Source organism: Gorilla gorilla, chromosome 4 (genome assembly GCF_029281585.2).
Source record: "Gorilla gorilla gorilla isolate KB3781 chromosome 4, NHGRI_mGorGor1-v2.1_pri, whole genome shotgun sequence".
NCBI lineage: Eukaryota > Metazoa > Chordata > Mammalia > Primates > Hominidae > Gorilla > Gorilla gorilla.
The window spans coordinates 85,385,926-85,406,544 of record NC_073228.2 but is presented as its reverse complement, the minus strand read 5'-3'; the positions used below and the strand labels follow the sequence as shown (position 1 = coordinate 85,406,544).

The window sequence follows — 20,619 nt, the reverse complement described above, 5'->3', positions numbered from 1 at the left end:
TGATGAATAAAATGTGGTATATCTATACAATAGATTATTATGGATGAATCTTGAAAACATCATGTTAACTGAAGGAAGCCAATCACAAAAAACCACATATTGCATGATTCCATTTACATAAAGTGTCCAGAACAGGCAACTGTATAGAGATAGAAAGTAAATTAGTAGCCAGTAGCTGGGGGAAGGAAGAGATAGGGAGCAACTGCTTAAGGGTATTGGCTGTTGATGGGGTGATAACATGTCCTGGAATTAATGGCGATGGTTGTACAACTCTGACTAGTTTAAAATCCAGTTAGTTGTACACTTTAAAAGTGTGAATTTTATCGTATGTGAATTATATCTCAATAAAGCTGTTAGGGGAATAAAACCAAAACTTTCCCATGGCTTCCTAAATTTTCCAGTGTGATACTGCCCCCACCACCTCTCTGACTTCGTCAAATGATAAATACATATTATGGGCCTACTATGTGCTAAGTACTGTTTTAGGCATTTGGGGTATATCAGTGAACAGACAAGAATCCACCCCCCGTGGAGATTATATTCTAGCAGAGAGATGGAACAAAAACGACACATATAACAAATAACTTAATATGGTAGAAGGTGATAAATGACACAGAAAAACATAAAGCAAAGTAAGAGGAACCAGGAGTGCCAGTGTTAGGATGGAGATGCAGATTCTGTTTTAAATAGGGTGGTCAGAATAGCCCTGATGTGGCCCTTCTCTAGGCTTCAGCTACACTCCTTTCTGTCCCTCACATATGGCAAACTCATTCTCTCTTTAGGGGTTTTGGCTAACTCAAGACTGGTTCCTTTGTGTCATTTCAGATTTCAGCTTTAAAATTTCCACAGAGGCCTCCTCTTGATTATCCAATCTAAGAGCTACCCAGTCACTTGCATCATCTCTCTGTTGATTCCTTTTATATCACTCATTGAATTAACTCATTCAACAAATGCAAATGCTTCATACATTCCAAGCATTTCTAGGGATATAGCAATGAACAAGAATCAAAATTCCTGCCTTCGTGTAACCTATAATCTGGTAGAGAGCGAACAAAGCTATAGTGTTAGGTATTGGGATGAGGAAGATAGGAGCTGCTCTTTCCTATAAGGATGGTCATAGAAAGACTCAAGCTGGTCATAGCAGATGCCTGAAGGAAATAAGCGGGGATGTGGGGCTGGCTATGGGGACTGGAGGGAATGTCAAGTAAAGAGCAACTTGAGATTCAGGCCTCATGGCTTGGAACATAATTGTAGTGAAAAAAGAGACAAAAAGGTCAACTCATTTTTTCCCCAGGGGAAAGTGAGTCTGTTTAAAGCCATATTGAATTTGAAGTATTAGTGGAGCATCCCAGTAGGAACATTCAGCAGGCAGGTGAAAAGATGGGACTGAAACCTGGGATTTTAGGGCTAGCTGCAGATTTAGGAATCATTTATGGAAAAGTGAAAGATAAGTTTGTAAGAAGAGATGAAATTTACAAAAGACCGAAGGAGCACTAAAGACTAAGTCTTAGGGGATTCAGCTGGGTGTAGTGGCTCATGCCTATTGTAATCCCAGCAACTCAGGAGGCTGAGGCGGAAGGATCGCTGGAGCCCAGGTGTTTGAGGCTTCAGTGAGCTATGATTGCATCACTGCACTCCAGCCTGGGTGACAGGGTAAGACCCCATCTTAAAAATTTTTTCAAAGTCTCAGGGGATTCAAAAAATATTTTAGGAATGTAATAAAACATTTCTTGCTGGTATTTTCCCTAAGTCTCCTGTCCATTATTCAGCCCCATTATAATGCATGTGGTCTTGTCTGTCTTGCTGACTGCCACAATTTCAAGTGCATAAGAGTAACAGGAACATAGTAGTGCTTGGGAAATATATAAGATGAATGAATAAATTGTTTGCCTTCCTCTTTAGGCATTTTTAGCTAAGAAAATAACCAACGTCTATAGTTCCTTTTAATGAACACTCAGGATCTCTCAGGATTTCTGCCTCTGGTGCATTCCTTTTAGTGTCTCTACACGTGTTTAATGTTACATTCAGTACCTGCAGTTTATTTCTAATGACTTCACTGCCTAATATTTATACATCATTAAAATATAAACAAAGTAGGCCGGGTATGGTGGCTCAAGCCTGTAATCCCAGCACTTTGGGAGGCCGAGGCGAGCAGATCACGAGGTCAAGAGTTCGAGACCAGCCTGGCCAACATGGTGAAACCCCATCTCTAGTAAAAATGCAAAAATTAGCGGGGTGTGGTGGTGCGTGCCTATAATCCCAGCTACTCAGGAGGCTGAGGCAGGAGAATCGCTTGAAGCCAAGAGGCAGAGGTTGCAGTAAGCCAAGATTGTGCCACTGCACTCTAGCCTGGGTGACAGAGCGAGCTATCAAAAAAAAATTATACACACACACACACAAAGTAATCCAAGAAAGACAAAGTGGATACCAACATTCTTGCACTGAAGACTACAAAAAGCATTAGACCTAACTTTCAGCTGATAGGCTGTAGACTCTACAAAGCCGTCTGCTCCTTATGGGACAGGTGAAATAAATCTGGGTGCGTTCAGACTAGATGACTAAGGCAGCATTACTGTCCTTTTCCAACTGCCTGGCTTGTGCAATTCCTTCTAAATAGCACTCATTTCCTTAAGCTCTGGGATGCTGAGCAGTATTTTGTCATGTTTTCCTCTCACACTGAAATAATAGAACAGCTCCTATTAAGACTAGAACTGTCAAGTTGTGCAGATATGAAAACAGAGAAAAGTGTTTCTTTTCTTATTTGGTAAATATTTTGCTTTTGAGGCATCAGTAACTAATCACAGCTGTTTCCTTTAGTTACAAATGGATTCAATCAGGTAAAATTTCAAATGAAACACAAAACCACCAGAGTCATTCCATTATACAGTACAATGGTAGTGTTAAGCCTTGTGAAATATATGTATTAAGTATGTATGAATTCATCAAATCAAACAAAGAAGCTAATGGGTCTCTGATTAGTGTTCTAACTCTATTATGGTGATACTTCCATCTTACTCTGACTCATCTAAAACATGAGAACAAAATGCTATTAAGTTTATTATACAATCTGTTATCTGCCATCATTCTGGTTAAGTAACAAAAACTGAATTTTGGCTAGAATTTCTCTCTTGAAAATCAAGGGCAAAAAAGAGCTGCTGTTAAATTGAGATATTTCAATTTTAACTTCAGTAACTTGTAATCCTTTATGCCAAAACTAAAACAAAAACCAAATCCCTGTTTATTCTCATCTAGGATTCAAAAAAAATCTTGTTTCCAATGGGATTGTTATATGGATATTAACGAACAATGGATATTTCAATCGAGAATCAAGTATTCAGAAAAACAAGCAATAGAAAACATATTTTTATTCCGTACTTTAAAAATACAGACTTTCTAGCAACTTATAAATTTCTATTATAATAATAAATTGATACTTTGAGCCAAGAAAACAATATAACCAAAAATTCATTTGTTCCCTTTGTTTAGGGGTGTTTTACATTTATGCATAATTTTGCTTTTATAAAAGATGATTGTTACAATCAGGTATACAACTACTTGGTTATGTCTAAGTTCTGTCTCTTAAAATATGTTCTTTTAGAGAATTCATTTAATCGTCTTATTCTTTTCTTCAATTTTCTCCAAACAGTGGTAGAAGTACTATTTGATAGACAGAATAAAGAAAATTGTTTTTGGCCACACCCAGATCATACTGATATCTACAGCATAGTCCTGGCTACAGGGGAGCTCAACTCTAACTCGTGAAGCAGGCCTGGTTTAGAAAGTAACAATGAGGTGGTAACTAATGATAGTGCTAGCTGTTATCAAAAATTAACAACTTTAGGTATTTTTGTTTTGGGTTTTTGCGGTTTAGGTACATCCAAAATTTCTTCATAGTCTGCACTCATTCCCTTTGCCCAGCGACCAACTGTGACCATTCGCTCTGTAGAGGAATAGAAAAATCAGAATGTTAGAAAAACAGTAATCAAATGCATCCACTCAGATTCTTATTGGTTTGGGAAAGGAACTCATTTTGACATGAATAATCACAAGGAGGGAAGACTCCATCACTAAAGGAAAGTGAGCAATTCTGTAATTGATTATAACCCTTGATTTCAGAGTACCACAGGCAATTTCTCATCCCAATTAGGGAAATGCAGCAACTACTTTGCAATGCACGAACTGATGAGAAAGCTCTTTCATTCTTTCCCAGAGTTCATCATTACAGAGTCAATGAATTCCAAGAGTCTGTAAACAGCAAGGCTTATGAAGCATCAGTTTTAAATGCACAAGATTCCACCTGTGAAATTATACAACATCTGCTTGTCAGTCTTGTCATTTGGGAAGTGGCAATCCTCCCAGGAGGGAGAATTCAAATTCCACTTCATCATTTCAATCTCACTGCCTACAATGTACTAAAGACTATCTTCTAGACAAGCTTGTAAATAAGAACTCTTGGTTTTCAAATTTAAATGTTTGTTAGGGATAGGAAGTAAGAATGAGCAGACTTATTTTTGTAGTGTTGTGACTACGTGAAATAAAAAGAAACGTGCTCTTTCCATAAGAAGCACTGCTGGGCTACCCTACTGTCTTCTTGCTTTCCTTCACATAGGATTATCATTCTAGTCCAGGCAAACTAATGTAATAACGATCTCCACTTCCTTAAAAGTCTGCCATAGGTATAGTGAACATCTCTGAAGTGTTTGATGAATAAGGCTGGTATTTCATCAGGAAGAAAATTGCCAGATTCTGTGTGGATAACACATTTTTAATATTTTTGGTAGTTTCTGCAATCAACTCTGAATCTTTTAGGTACATACAAAGCAAATCATACATGAGGACACTCAATATTAAGGCTATTGAAAGTTATTTCATATTTTTTATTTTCTCAGTGAATTCATATTTTTCTGTAAGTAACAGAATTGGCTCTATTATATTAAATTCATTAGTTAGCAAATATAAATGCTTATGAATCAGGTGTCTTATAAAGTCAGGGTCCCCTAAGGCTTACTGGTCACATTTTTCCCCCAACTATTCAGTTACTCAATACTATGTGTGTCTATTGCTGACAGAGATTAAGTCATTGCTACAGTAGGAAAACAGGTTGTCTTAAAATCATTAGTGTCCCAATGAGTTATTAATAACAAGTGCAGAATAAAACGCAGAGGAATACTAATCTCACCCCTTCTAAGTAGAGGCCCAGAGATCTCACCTGAATTCTGACTTTCAGGGCAATCTTTCTTTAAATGTTCCACAGAGCCACAAAGTTTGCAACCGCCACCTATTGAAAGAGCAAAGCCACTGAATACCATCTCATACTTGCAAGGGGTTTTTAACATCTCAAAGCACTTTCACATCTTACTGGATCCTCACAACCCTGTCAGTTGTAAAGGTAGCTAGACCAGGATCATAGGGAGGTGCCACTATTCCTATTAATTCATTCTCCATTCCTTTTAACCTCACAGAGCACTAAATTGTACCTACCCACTGCTTCTTGCACCTGGCCTTGAGAAGTAGGAAAAAGAAATGAGATATGATGGAAGGCACTTGTTCGAGAGCTATTGCACAGAAGCCTGGATCTTAACAATGCTTAGACAGTCAAGAGTCTGTGAACCCTTGGACCTGTAAACAAAAGATGTAAGCAGATGCACTTTCCTGAATAGCATGTCAGATTCTCAAACAGTCAATGGCCCAAAAACAGATTAGAAACTACTGTTCTACTGTACAGATCAGATGGGGGTAAGCATTTGTGAAAGAAATAAAGTTAATTTTTGTTTCAGTGCCTTCCACTGGCCAGGCACCCTAACCCTATAAAAATGCCCACCTGCCTACTTTAAACAACATTCCAGGATTGTGAATTACAACACATGTGGTTTCTAAAATAAGTGTTTCACTTAATGATCAAACACTATTGCTTAATGGTCAAGCATTATCTTGATCATGCTCAAAATGTTAAGTGACTTAGAAAGACCTAATCAGATACAAATCTGGCTGCATTTTCTTTTTTTTCCCCCAAATCTTGACTTTATTTTTAACATAAAAAATGCAAATGTGGAAACCGACCCTACTTTTCCCCCAACATAATGCTTTACCTCTTAAAAATAAAGTACTAATTCTATATACATCAAATGTACCATACAAAAATGTATCCAGTGTTTCTATTGCTACTGAAGTGTTCTAAATTAAAACAAATCGCAGAAAGCTCCTTATTGTAAACAAAAGATTACAAGGTATAAAATCAAAGCACACACAGGCAAATATGGCCAAATTTTCACATCTATGGGATCTACTCTCCTTGCTGCATTAATTTTTTTTTTTTTTTTACAGCTAGTCACTTTGGTTGACCAGTGAAAGCCATTTTTGCTCACTAGTCATGTTATCTACCCAGTTTTATAAGCTCAAAACTGAAATGCACCTGAGCATTTTCCAGGCCCTGGCCTCTTTATATGCCATAGTGAAAGAGAAGCACTTGAATAATACATTTTAATTCTTATAAAAACTCTTTAGGCAAATACCATAATTCATCAACTCTAAGACACCACTGATTATAAGATGTATCATTATTGCACATACCTCTCAGAAAGAAAAACAGCTGTCAATTATGTGGGACCCACCAATGGTAAGATACATTCTGATTTCCAAGAGATTAAAATTGAAAAACTGTGCACCTTAGAATCAATAAAATATAGTTTTATCATCTCCACTCTGTAGGTGAGGAAATGGAGATCAGAGTTTGGTAGTTGGCCAAAGCCCCCCAGCTAGTGAGTGGCGGTGCTGGCGCTGTAACCCAAGTCTGACTAACTCCAAAAGCTACGCTTTTTCACTGGACTTCTCCAGGAGGGAAACCCAGGACATGACGCAAGAAATGTCTAGAGCCTGATGGCACCAGCCATCACATTAACAGATAACAACCTCCGCCTTAAAGCTTTAGACCGCATAGACTTTACTGTGTGAACCTTAATTACCCGAGTTAAAGAGAAAAAAGCTACATGATCCCATACCAGACAAATAACTAAGGAAAAAAATTCAGAAGCAAACATTACTACAATATTGAATCATCTGTACCCACCCCTCCACCAAAATGGTATGCTGGCTGAGGCTGAATATATAATATGATTTTAAAAACCTCATATTAGCTTGAGATATAATCTCTCTGCTTCTGTTATGTCTAAAAGTAGAAATGTATGACATAGTCTCACAAATGATGAAGCAAGCACAGTTGGAAATATGCACCTTAGTTTTTTCTGATTTGTTTTATTAACATATGAAGTCAAACTGCACAAAAAGCCCAGTACATATAATAGCACTTGATAAAAATAATGTAATTCTCAAGGTTTTGCAATTTATTCAAGAATTTATTCAAGAACTGTGATTGAGTGTAAATTAAATCACAACTGCATGATGACTCACCATTTCTGCTATATGAGGGTAACAGTACTTACCATCAGCATAGAGTCCTTTGGGATTATCAGGACAAGATCTAGACAGGTGCCCCATTTCTCCACAAACAAAACATTTTGCAAAAGGAAATTCGCCTGTAAAAATCAACAGTTCCTATTCAGTTGACAATACATATGGCAAGTCATAAAATTAACATTATTTTAAAATACTCTGAATAAAAAATATATTTACATAACTTAAAATTTAATCTCATATGATTTCCAAATACTAAGTGGCACACTCGTAACAAATTGTGTTAAAAAAAATACCCAAGGTGCTATTTATTGGCTTTCCCCATGAACAAAACAAAAAACTGAAAGAAACACATACCAAGAGCCGGGTCTACTTTAGCCTTACACTTGGTTATTTCGTGCTCTGTGGACCCACACCTGTAACATATCCCAGTGCCCATGTCTTGATTTTCAAGGGCGGCGGGGCAATCTGCAATTCCATGACCAGGTTTTCTACAATGGAAACACACCTAGGAAAACAAAATGTAGGTTGACACGCTGCAAAACTATACCAGTGACTTTATTAATTCTTGTTATCAAAAACATATTTAAAACATTTCTCATCTTATTAAGCTATTTTTCTGAAATCTCAATATTTGTAGAAAAAAGGTTTCATACGTTCCTAAACAATGAGATATCCTTTCCATCAGAGGGTTTCATTGCTTTTGAAAACCTCAATCAATAAATCCATCAATCTCAGGAACAATGTTATATATGTGGCTTTGTAGACGGCAATTGCTTAAATGAATTGAGCAAATATGGACTATTCATTTTATTAACTGGAATGTCTGCAGTAGAAAAATGGCATTTTCTATAGGAAATGGACAGTGGCTATAAAAACTGTCACTCAAAATTTGTATTTGTATATAATTACGTACTCAAAATTTTAAAAAATTAATATTTCTTTTAAAGTTCACATAATTGAATGAATTTGGGTCAGACGTTTCCATTCAAATTATGATTCAAACCATAAGATAGATATATATATATATATATTTTTTTTTTTTTTTTGAGACGGAGTCTTACTCCATCGCCCAGGCTGGAGTGCAGTGGCCCAATCTCAGCTCACTGAAAACTTTGCCTCCTGGGTTCAAGTGATTCTCCTGCCTCAGCCTCCCAAGTAGCTGGGATTACAGGTGTGTACCACCACCTGGCTAATTTTTGTACTTTTAGTGGAGACGGGGTTTCACCATGTTGGCCAGGCTGGTCTCGAACTCCTGACCTCAGGTGATCCACCCGCCTCAGCCTCCCAAAGTGCTGGGATTACAGGCATGAGCCACCACGCCTGGCCATAAGATATATTTCATAGCAAAAAGTATATCCTTGTTTTTTACCCTAAATACTTTTTTGTTTTTTGAGACAGAATCTCGCTGTCACCAGGCTGGAGTGCAGTGGCGTGATCTCGGCTCACTGCAACCTCCGTCTCCCAGGTTCAAATGATTCTCCTGCCTCAGCCTCCCAAGTAGCTGGGATTATAAGCACGCACCACCACGCCCAGCTAATTTTGGTATTTTTTAGTAGAGATGCGGTTTCATCATGTTGGCCAGGATGGTCTCGATCTCCTGATGCACCTGCCTCAGCCTCCCAAAGTGCTGGGATTACAGGCATGAGCCACCACACCCAGCCATACACATTCTTTAATATTCAGAAATAGGTTTCATTTTTAGAATATATGCACAATACATTTTAAAGGAATAATTTATTCCAAGATGAATTATTTGGCTTCAACATAAAACTGAGCAATGGTTAGTTGTTTACAGAAATTTGAAGAATTTTTTTGCTGCAATAAATGAGAACATCAACCATAATCAAAGATGGCAGATATTTAAACTATTTTATTTAAACTGGAAAAAGATATATATATTTCTTGGATAATAAATAGTCATTTAATTATGTTTTTTCAAAATAAGCACAGGTTTTTTTAAAAAGCAAATTCAACCAGCAAAATAAAACATTTATTTTGCAACTGTCCTTTTTTCCCTACTTAATAAAATATTGAAAAAGAATGAGTCCCTTTAAATTCTTCAGTAACTTGTACATTTAGAATGAGCTGGTCCAAAAAAAAAGAAGCTGCGTTTATTATACAAATGCAGGAAAAGCTACTGCTAAAACCTGCATCACCACCATAGGAAGTCTTGGCTTCTTGGTGAAGTCAAGGTGGTCTCTACTAAGTTGACACTACTGCCTTAGTTCACTGCCTTCTCTTTTAAAACTTAATCATCACCTAATACAACATTTTTGAATGGTCCTTACGTTTAATGTAGATGGGACTGTGAAGCACTGATTGTAAATTTCTATAGCATATCAGTTTATTAGCATTTAAGGACCGATGCTTAGTATAAGGTATTAAAAAAATACCAAGGAAGTAAATTAACAACAGGTCATAACAAGCCATATACTATTTATATAGCACTCCCCTTTTTAAAAAACAATATCCTTCCCCACTTAATTACAAACATAATGCTTTTCTTAAGCGGTCCTAACAGTAAATGTTTTCAAATGGTATGCGATTCACCATACTGCCTATGTCAACTAAACTAAAATGACTTAAAATATTTAAAAGTCGTTAACTTACACAAAACTCTATCCTGATACCAACAGAAATGTTATCCTTTCTATCCAAATTTATCCATAAGGAATGTTTCATCAGTATTATCTCTAAATAACTATCTTTAAATATAACAGTGCATAGACTAATCTTGCAAACAGCCAAAAGACACATTTATAGAGGCTGTTAACATTTTAAGCCTGCATTGGTGCAAATAGTGCTCTACATATAGTGATACTAATAAAAAATAAAAGTATAATAACTAGCAACAAGTCCTCATTCTTATGAAGTGGTGTGCTAGGAGGCTTGGGAAACTCACTTAGAGAAGGCAAATAATTATACCAAGTATTTCATCCCCTTTGCCTGACATACTTTAAAATCTAGGCCTAGGCATTACAGAAAGAAACCTGCTGCCCCCAGCATTCTTCTGAATGTAATATGGGGGAGGGAGGAAGCAATGACTAGGGAGTCTCAAGGACTTTCAATTCTGCTATTACTCTGCTCTAACTAGTATGACTCCTATGTATCTTTCCTGTGCTTCAGTATTTCATAGATAAAGAACATCCTTTCCAAGTAATAGGGACCCACACACATTTAACCTGTTCTACTTCATCTTCTTCATAATTTTGACATTTTCTCAATGCTAATTTGAAAAAGGGGCTATTGGAAGGTGAGGATAGGTTTTGGTTTTTTTGGAGGACAAACTCTCGTTTTGTCACCCAGACTGAAATGCAGCGGTTGATCACATGGTTCACCGTAGCCTCGACCTCCCAGGCCCAATCCTCCTGCCTCAGCTGGCAGTAGTAGCTGGGATCACAGGTGTGTGCCACCACACCTGGCTAATTTTTTTTTTTTTTTTTTTTGGTAGACATGGGGTCTCCCTATGTGGCCCTGGCTGGTCTTTAATTCCTGGGCTCAAGTGATCCTCCCGCCTCAGCTTCCTAAAGTGCTGGGATCACAGGCATGGGCCACCACATCTGGTCTATAACGTAGGTTTTGAAGTCAGGCTGGGTTTGAATGTCACCTCTGCTACTAGCTAAGTGGCTTTCACAGGTTATTTAATCTGTCTGCACTTCAGTGTTTGCCATCCATAATATGGGAATATATGCCGTCACCTTTGCTGTGTTGTAATAATTAACCAGTACATCATGTGCCTAGCATATATGTGCTAAAAAAGTACTAGTCCTTAAAACGATGCTCTATAAATCTGGGACATAATGGTAACCAGAGCTGGCTAAGGTATATATGTGTGTGAATATAAGAATAGTTTCCAGCTAAATAAAGTAAATAACATGGTAGAAGTGATGCTCTCACCATTGCATTTTTCTTTGCCGCTTGTCTTTTTAATCTTCTTCCTTCCCGTCGACTGTCTTTCTTTAAAGCAACTGCAATTTCTTCCCTTACTTCCTCACTGTCTGTTGCTATAATTTGCCCATTGTGAACCATCTGTGAATTCTGTCTTAGGTATTCCATGAATCCATTCACATCTTCATTTAAGTACTCTTTTTTCTTTTTGTTCTTTTTATGTTTTGCTTGGGGTGCATCATTTTTGAGGGATAGCCTATTGGCTTCAAGTTGTTTACGCTTTGGTAGGTTTTGGCTTGTTCCCTCAAAGGATCCCTTCTTCATGTCCTCCCATGATGTTGCAGGCAAGGGTCTCTTGTTATATGTGGTACTAACTCGGGCCCACCTGGTCATAATTTCATCAGTGGTACCTTATCAATTTTTAAGACAAGCATGGGTGGTTAGCCATCAACAACAAAAACAACAAAACTAAAGAGATATACTATATCACTATATGTCACATATGCCCATATGTTAAACTTTTAATTATTAAAACACTTTTTACTTCAGTTAGATATCTATATACATATTTAATGCTATAATATGCTGCATAGACATGCTTCTAATATAAATCTACCACTCACCAGAAAAGCTGCCACACCAGTTAAAAAAGGTGTGCTTAAAATTGAAAAACTATCTTAAGAAACCAAATTATTTCATAAAATATAAATCAGATAGTAATACAATGAATGCAATTATTCCTCCCACATTCTGCAGTTTTCCCGGCTGTTTATTTTCCTATCTCCAAGTCCCACAGCTACTTTCTCCCAATCTTCTTGCTTCGTCTGCCATTTCAATGCAACAATTTGCATAGCAGATTACTAAGTATACAGAAATCATGTCCTTTAATATGAAGTTTGTTGAAATTTCCTGGCAGAGTTATAAGTAAAACATATAAAAGTGTTTACCATCAAAGGATGATCCCGGGCTTCCTCTTACTAATCAAGGTATAAGCTACTTCCAGCCCAGTGATTTCACATCATCTTCAATTCTATTTAAATTATGACTTGAATCATAAGATATATTTCACACCAAAATCTGTATCTTGTTTTTATACTCTTAATATATATGCTTTAATATTCAGAAATAACTTTTCATTTTAGAGCACATACATACTTTAAAGAAGTAATTTATCCTAACACTAATTATTTGGCTCCAACATAAAATGGAAAAAAGTTTTGGTCACTTACATACTACCTAGTAATTTGGAGGATATTTTTTTCCTGCAATGAATGAGAACATTCAGCCATAATCAAAGATTCATCAGCTAGTCACATACTACATAACATTTAGGTCAACAGCGACTGCACACATGATACTGGTCTCAGATGATTATAATAGAGCTGAAAAATTCCTATTGACTTTGTAGCCCTCATAACTTGCAGTGTAACACATTACTCATGTCTGTGGTAATGCTGGTGTAAACAAACCTGGGATGCCAGTCATATACAAGCATAGCGCTTACAATGATGTACTGTACATAATACTAGACAATTATAAGTATTCCAGAAAAAAGCAGTTATCATAGGAGATGACAGCTCCATTCATGTTACTGCCCCTGAAAACCTTCCAGTAGGACAAGATGTGGGGGAAGAAAAGAGTGATATTGATGATCCTTACCCGGTGTAGGCATAATGTGTGTGTCTTAGTTTATAACAACAAAAAAAATTTTAACAGGAAAAAGCTATAGAATAATGTAAGGGAATAAAGAAAATATTTTTATATAGCTATACAACACATTAGCATTTTAAGCTAAGTGTTATTACAAAAGAGTGGGCCGGGTATGGTGGCTCACGCCTGTAATCCCAGCACTTTGGGAGGCCAAGGCAGGTGGATCACAAGGTCAGGATATCGAGACCATCCTGGCCAACATGGTCAAACCCCATCTCTACTAAAAATACAAAAATTAGCTGGGCGTGGTGGCGCACTCTTGTAGTCCCAGCTACAGGCGCACACCACCTGGGAGGCTGAGGCAGGAGAATCGCTTGAACTCAGGAGGTGGACGTTGCAGTGAGCTGAGATTGCGCCACTGCACTCCAGCCTGGGTGACAAGAGCAAAACTCTGTCTCAAAAAAGAGAGAAAGAGAGACAGAGAGAATAAACTCCGTCTCAAAAAAAAAAAGAAAAAGAAAAAGGTCAAGAAGTTAAAATTAATTTAAAAGTTTATAAAGTTAAAAAAGCACAGTAAGCTAAGGTTATTACCTTAAACATTTTTAATAAGCTTAGACGAAGCATACCGCATTTATAAAGTCTACAGTAGTGTACAGTAATACCCTAAATAATATCGTAGGCCTTCACACTCACATACCACTCACTGACTCACTCAATAGCTACCGACAGCCCTGCAAGCTCCATGGGTAAGTGCCCTATTCAGGTGTTACCATGCTTTCTTTTATACCATATTTTTACAGTATCTTTTCTGTGTTTCGATACACACCATCCTTTTACAACTGCCTACCGTATTTAGTAGTCATACTGTACAGGTCTGTAGACTAGGAGTAACAGGCTATCCCATACGGCCCAGGTGTGTAGGTTTGTGCAAGTACACTATGATGTTCACACAACCACGAAACGGCCCAACCATTTCTCATAACTATACCAGTTCTTAAGGGAAGCATGGCTGTATTAAGCCACCACCTTTTTTGTTGTTGTGATGGTCGTTGTTGAGACGGAGTCTCACTCTGTAGCCCAACCTGGAGTGCAGTGGGCGATCTTGGCTCACTGCAACCTCTGCCGCCGGGGCTCAAGCGATTCTCGTGCCTCAGCCTCCCGAATAGCTGGGATTACAGGCGCGTGCCACCACGCCCAGCTAATTTTTTGTATTTTAGTAGAGAAGGGGTTTCACCATGTTGCCCAGGGTGGTCTCGAACTCCTGAGCTCAGGAGATCTGCCCGCCTCGACCTCCCAAAGTGCTGGGATTACAGGCGTGAGCCACCGCGCCCGGCCTAAGTTATCACCTTTTAAGACCAGCATCCCTCGCAACCCCCCAAGTCTCAGCTCCTAGTAACAGAAAGATCCCTTCCACAGAAGCTGAAGGGTGGACCCAATGAATTGGTGTGAGAAACTCCATGCCACTTTACCAGCGCACTCTTCGCTGAAGTTTATGCGACTGTCATAGTGGGGACCGAAGCTGTTCAAAAGGAAGTAGATTATCCTTCCCCTACGTACGTGGGAAGGGGGAGGCTCTGGGTTATCAAGAGGGTGAAGTGGGAGAGCCAAGCGGCCCACCCGCGGATTCCAGGGCGGCTGGACGCACAGCCCCCAGCAGCCGGAGCCCAACAGCTGAGGCCGCCGCCCCTAGACAGCCCGCGCTCCAGCCAGCTCAGGGACCCAGCGGCTAAGCCTTCTGTCCTCCCAGCTTCCCACACAAGTTCCGCCAGGCCAGAGGGAACGAACGACGAGACCCTCCAGCTTTCGTGGCTGAGAACCTCACCTCACCGCGCTACCGCGCAGCTTCTTACCGCGCACGAATCCCCCAGAGCAGCCGAATTGGCGAGCCGGAGAAGACCGCCCCCCTGCGGTATTGGAGACCGGAAGCACATAGTGCCCGAGAGCGCGTCACTTCCGGCGTCTCAGACGGGCTTCACGAGCGGCTCGTGGGCATCAAGACTGGGCTGAGTTTGTGGCGCGCTTAGTGATGGGATGGCGCTGTGCAGGACGCCGACACGAAAAGATGAAGAGTTCAATCCGTGCTGTCTGAACTCACAATCCGTGCTGTCTGAACTCACAGTGTAGCGGGCGAGATAGACGGGAAGATCGGTAGGGTGGGAGATGCCGGAAAGGCTTCCCGTGAGACTGGATAAGAAATTAAAAATCTGGTGAAATTGCCGGCAGGAGGGAGTTAAGGACATTCCAGGCAGAGGCAAGGTAAAGGCGCGGTGGGAGTGGGTCACTGTGATAAAAGTCTGAAAAGGACATTTGGGGGCTCTCTTGGGTGAGAGGCAGTGCCTCATGTCCCCCCTTCAGTGCTCGTTGAGCATTCAATTAAAATGTTACACTTTGTAGCCAAACAAGTTCTCTTTTTAAGAGGAAAACCCTGGATTTCCAAACGGCTCATTTTCTGTAGCATCTTGCAAACGGATACCACCACCAGCTGTGCCTAGTGAAAAAATGCAATTTACCAGGACCACTACTCTCAACAGTTTGCTCAATCCATTTAACCTTTTGAATATTTGTCCACTTCTTTTTATCTCTGTTGGCACCTCCTCCCTTGTCCCATATTGTACCTGTAGTTCTACAACTGGTCTGGGGATTCATTCTGCCCCAACTCCCTGAAATCCATTTTCCGTGTCGTAGGAACGGAACTTTTGAAAATGTAAATCATTACATTTAAAGCAGTACTGCTGTACTGCTTTAAACTCTCCCTTCGCTTCCCATTGTTTTTAGGATGAAATTCGAACTCCTTATGAAGTCCCTGCCTACTTCCCTAGCCTCACCTTGCTCAAGCTCTCCTTTGAGCTCCGTGCGTAGGATCATTTTTTCAATTTCTCAAATGCCGTGTGTACCTTGCCATCTCCAGGCCTTTACATTTGCTATTCTCTTTGTATGGTACTCCTTTTCTTCTTCCAGTTACTTTCTACTCACCCTTCAAGGCTTTAAGTATTTTATTCTCAAGAAAGCCTTCCAGCCCCCTACCCCCATACTAGACCAATCCCCTACTGTGTGCTCACGGCAGTCTATACTTTCTTATGACACGGTTCACATTTGTAATTACACAATAATTGTGTAAGTTTATTGTATACTCATTGCCTGGTACATCCTTGGTGCTCACTTCGTATTTGTTTTTTGTTTTGTTTTGTTTTGTTTTGTTTTTTGAGAAGGAGTTTGGCTCTTGTCGCCCAGGCTGGAGTGCAATGGCGCGATCTCGGCTCACTGCAACCTCTGCCTCCCGGGTTCAAGCGATTCTTCTGCCTCAGCCGCCCAAGTAGCTGAGATTACAGGCGCCCGCCACCGCGCCCGGCTAGATTTTGTATTTTTAGTAGTGACGGGATATCGCCATGTTGGCCAGGTTGGTCTCAAACTCCTGATTTAGGCGATCCGCCCGCCTCGTCCCTCCAAAGTGCTGGGATTACAGGCGTGAGCCACCGCGCCTGGCCCTCGTATTTGTTAAGTAAATGAAGAATAAGTACTTTGCAATGTTTGTTTAAAGCAAACTAGAATGTGGCCCAGTTTTCTTTAAGAGAAGGGATTTTAAAGTCAGTGCTTGTAGGAATGTTGAGATTTGGTATGGTACATATCACAAATACCGTAGTTCATATGGTGGAGAAAGTTTTAAAAGACAACAAACAAACAACAGCACCTTCCAGCTCTTGAAGATAGGGAACTTCCTAAAAGATGTGTGGTAGTGTTGCCCATACTGTAATGATCTCAACCAGCTGGTTTCAGGGTAGTGACATTTAATGAAGAGGTTTTATCTTTGGTAGATGCAAGGTACTTACACATAACATACCACTAGAGGGCGCATTTAACTAAAACTTTTCTTTTCAGTGGTATATTGCATTTTAAACTGTAGGTCGTTCATTCTTGGAAGCAAAGGAACATACCGATTTCTTTTTGTAGCGGTATGTCCAATAAAGATTAGTAGTTGAGTAAATAGGGCGTAGAATAAGTCCTTTGGAATTCGGAGGAAACTATTGCTACTAATAGCTAACTTTACTGAACATTTTATAGGTGCCAGCAGTATGCTTAATGGTTTGCATTCGTTACCTAATTAGTCCACTCAGTATTCTGTGAGGTTGGTACTATTATTTTCTCCATTTTGCAATGAGGGAATAAGTTCACAGAGCTGACGTAACTTATCCAAGGTCACGCAGCTAATAAGAGGTAGAGTCAGGATTTGAACCAAGATCTCAATCCAAACCTGTGTGCTCTGCTACTTTGAAATACTGCAGAGGATTGTTTGTCTACTTGATCCACTTTAAAACACTTTACTAAGTTATCCTTGCCCAAATTCGATTTTTTTTTTTTTTGGAAAGTATTTACTTTTACAGTGCAAGGGATTATGTTTGTATTCAGTTTTCCCATCTACTTATTGAAATACTGTAAATGTATTTTTTATAACAATATTATCAGGAAGGTAAATGTTAAATAAGGAATTCTGGTCGTCTTCTCAATTTTCCTGCTGCTGTTTCTTTTCCAGTCCTCAAATTGCTGATTTATAGCTTGATTCACTGGCAGAGACAGTGGAGTGTGCTTATTCCATATTACCAGGAATTGGAACCACTACCATTAGAATTTTAAATCTTCATTCTTGCCCAGATTCTCTCTGAATAATAGGCGCTTGGCCACCCTAGATGAAGTGACCAATAGGTGATGAGGACTAGAAGTGTCCAAGGCCCAGCCTGGGTGGACCATCCCTCTAACTGACTCACACATTAGAGTGAACAGCCTCCAGGCAGCCAGTTTACCTATAGAGCAATTTGGAACGGAGAACAGTGAATCTGGAAAAGAAGGCTGGGATGAGATTTTGCCAAATTAAAGTGTTTTTAAATGTGAAATTATAGTGTTCAAACTTTATCCATTAGAGCTTAAGCAATGAACAACTGTGGATAGTGTTTTAGATCATACAGGAGATCCCATAAAATAGATCTGGAGAAGAGGATTGTGGATGGAAAACTGTATCTAATGCATTCTCTGGGCAGTTATTGAACTTTTTTATAGTATGCAGAAAAATACAGCAGAAGAGAGAGGAAAAAAATTAATGACCCTGCTGTTGGAAATAAAAATAAGATCCAGACCAGTGACATTCTGACATCTTAAAAACCTGTCAGTGATATTTTTAGCTGCTTTAGGATCCTTACAATAAGGCCCATGAGTAATAGGATTGTGAGGGTTTTTTCTTTATACATAATTTTACAGATATTCTTTAATGGGTGTGTATTACATTTAGAATCATTATTAAAGAGTTATTTTTAATCCATGGGAGTTTTGACACAGCACATGAGAATTTCTAATTATAGACTCATAGAAATACATACCTTTAAAAACCCTATCTTGTTTTACAGATCAATAAATTAAGTTTCAGAGAAGTTAAGTGATTGCCATAGAACACAATGCTAGTGACTGAATTTTGTTAACATGCTTTCATTTGCATTGTTGGTTTTCTCAGTAACAAAATTATAAGCAATACTGCTTTATTTCAGAAGTGAAAGAAAATCTATTGGAAGTGTGGAGCAAGAGAAACCTATTAGTGGAAGTTGCTTGAGGTTCCTAGGCAATAAGGAATAGGAATAATATAAAGTTTGTGTTGCCCTCTGAAAAAGCTTGAATCTCTTTCATCTTCTTTGCTTAAACGTGATAAAGAATAGTGTTGGAACACTAATCACAAAAATGATGTATCCTTCTGACTTATCTTACCATCTTGTTGTATTTCTCAAATTTGAGTTCCTAATCATGTGTTTCGGTGGTTAGGATGTTAAGTGCTTCAAATGAATACTTAAACCTAAATTACAAACAAGTGGCAAGATTTGCAAGCTCTCCTTTATTCTCTGAAATGCGTACTTCCTCCTCCTTATGTCTGAGGAAATCATACCAGATCCGGGCCTTAGACTGTCCATTCCAAGGAACAATGAGAGGTCTTGTAGTTACAAATGGAATTCTGTAAAATAGGATAAGTGAGGAAAAAGCACTTTTTGATGTCTACTATTTGCCAGTACCTTAAATGCTAAATATATACAAATGACAGAGAGGTCCCTGCCCTTAAGCAACCAAGAGCCTGTGAGAGTAAGACAGATTGCTAAACCACTAATAAGCTGATGTTATAATTAGTGAGGGAATTATGGTGATATAGAGATTACAGATAAAATATTTCTTCCTGGGAAGTTTTAAGAAAAACTTCACAGTAGAATGTGTTGCAGACAACTGGAGAGAGGGATCAGGGAGATGAGGAGGAGGAGTCAGTAAAAAATAAATACATGTACTCAATCTAAAATCCTCTCCAATAAGCTGAAATGCTTTTGCAGATAAGACTGACACACGCTGACATATACACAAAAAGAGATAAAAATTTATGCTAGTACTTCATAAAAGGTCAAAGTGAACATAACCAAGTGGCAAAAATATTTCGTACTGATTTAGTAACTACTATATAAAATAATCTACCAGTAAGTCTGGGTAAAAACAGTACAGTAATTAATGATTTCAGATGAACTAATTTAAGAGGACCACATACGAGGAAAAACATAACCTGCCCAAAACTATGGCATAGCAAATAAATGATCATAGGAAAAGAGGTCCCACAAATATTTAAGAAACATTTATGGACCAAGAAAATGTAGAAAGTCACATTTACATATATTCCGGAAGATGTGAGAATCTAATGGTGAGCTCTATGAAGATGAATTGGACACGGTTCATACCCCCAGAGGAATCTGGTAAAGAAGACAAACAGGGCCAGGCGCGGTGACTCACTCCTTTAATCCCAGCACTTTGGGAGGACGAGGCAGGCGGATCACCTGAGGTCAGGAGTTCAAGACCAGCCTGGACAACATGATGAAACCTCGTCTCTAGTAAAAATACAAAAAAAAAAAAAAAAAGCCAAGCGTGGAGGCGGGCACCTGTAATCCCAGCTACTCAGGAGGCTGAGGCAGGAGAATCGCTTGAATATCGGAGGCAGAGGTTGCAGTGAGCTGAGATTGCTCCATTGCACTCTAGCCTGGGTGAGAGGAATGAAACTTTGTCTCAAAAAAAAAAAAAAAACAGATTTTAAATTCCTCAAGGAGCAAATGAAGGAAGGCACTTGTGGAGTTTTTGCCCAGGAAAGCTTTATATGGAAGTCACCAGCAAGTTTTCAGATAGGAAGATTAGCTACACTGGGTGTATGTGGCTTTTAGACCTCTAAACAGTATGTCTTGGAGAAGTACAGCAAACCAGATATATATATATATATAAAATAGATATATATAATGATATATCTATTATATATAATATATATTATGTATCATTATATATCATTATATATAATATATATTATATATAATATATCTATTATATATTATATATATATTATATATATATATATTATATATATATTATATATAATATATAATAGATATATTAATCTATTATATATAATATATAATAGATATATTAATCTATTATATATAGTTTATATAAGATATATATATACTATATATTTTAGATATATTAATCTATTATATATAGTATATATAAGATATATATATTATAGATATATCTATTATATATACTATATATAAATATCTATTAGATATATAATATATATTATATATCTATTATATAATATATATCTAATATATAATA

The 20,619-nt window shown here is 38.4% G+C and overlaps 2 protein-coding genes across 6 annotated transcripts in view; one reads left to right on the top strand and one right to left on the bottom strand.

The window, feature by feature from the left end:
* Nucleotides 1–6,130, top strand: part of ACOT12 (acyl-CoA thioesterase 12) — an 85,059-nt gene extending 78,929 nt beyond the window's left edge. For both annotated transcript variants that reach the window (XM_055386154.2, XM_055386155.2), the window contains exon 16: nucleotides 5,463–6,130. In XM_055386154.2, the coding sequence (XP_055242129.2) occupies nucleotides 5,463–5,514 (52 nt within the window). In that variant the 3' untranslated portion in view covers nucleotides 5,515–6,130. The remainder of the gene's footprint in view (nucleotides 1–5,462) is intronic.
* On the bottom strand, nucleotides 3,349–19,844 carry ZCCHC9 (zinc finger CCHC-type containing 9). Of its 4 annotated transcripts, none has more exons than XM_004042228.4 (6): nucleotides 14,802–19,844; nucleotides 11,311–11,711; nucleotides 7,768–7,918; nucleotides 7,440–7,532; nucleotides 5,210–5,278; nucleotides 3,349–3,940 (listed from the first exon to the last, which is right to left on the bottom strand). In XM_004042228.4, the coding sequence occupies exons 2-6, from the start codon at nucleotides 11,692–11,694 to the stop codon at nucleotides 3,822–3,824; spliced, it is 816 nt and encodes a 271-aa protein (XP_004042276.1). In that variant the 5' UTR covers nucleotides 11,695–11,711; nucleotides 14,802–19,844; the 3' UTR covers nucleotides 3,349–3,821. The 4 variants fall into 4 exon arrangements, with proteins under 4 accessions (XP_004042276.1, XP_004042275.1, XP_055242139.1 ...); XM_004042227.4 differs by having other exon boundaries at nucleotides 14,774–14,889; XM_055386164.2 differs by having other exon boundaries at nucleotides 14,421–14,886.
* Nucleotides 19,845–20,619: the final 775 nt, after the last annotated feature.

What these genes read in the sequence shown, in the direction of transcription:
- ZCCHC9 (XM_004042228.4), bottom strand. Translation starts at nt 11,694, where the DNA reads ATGACCAGGTGGGCCCGAGTTAGTACCACATATAACAAGAGACCCTTG. An exon ending in CAAAGGACTCTATGCTGATG is followed by an intron (nt 5,279 to 7,439) that starts GTAAGTACTGTT and finishes CTCTTTCAATAG; the next exon opens with GTGGCGGTTGCAAACTTTGT. An exon ending in CCCTGAAAGTCAGAATTCAG is followed by an intron (nt 3,941 to 5,209) that starts GTGAGATCTCTG and finishes ATTCCTCTACAG; the next exon opens with AGCGAATGGTCACAGTTGGT.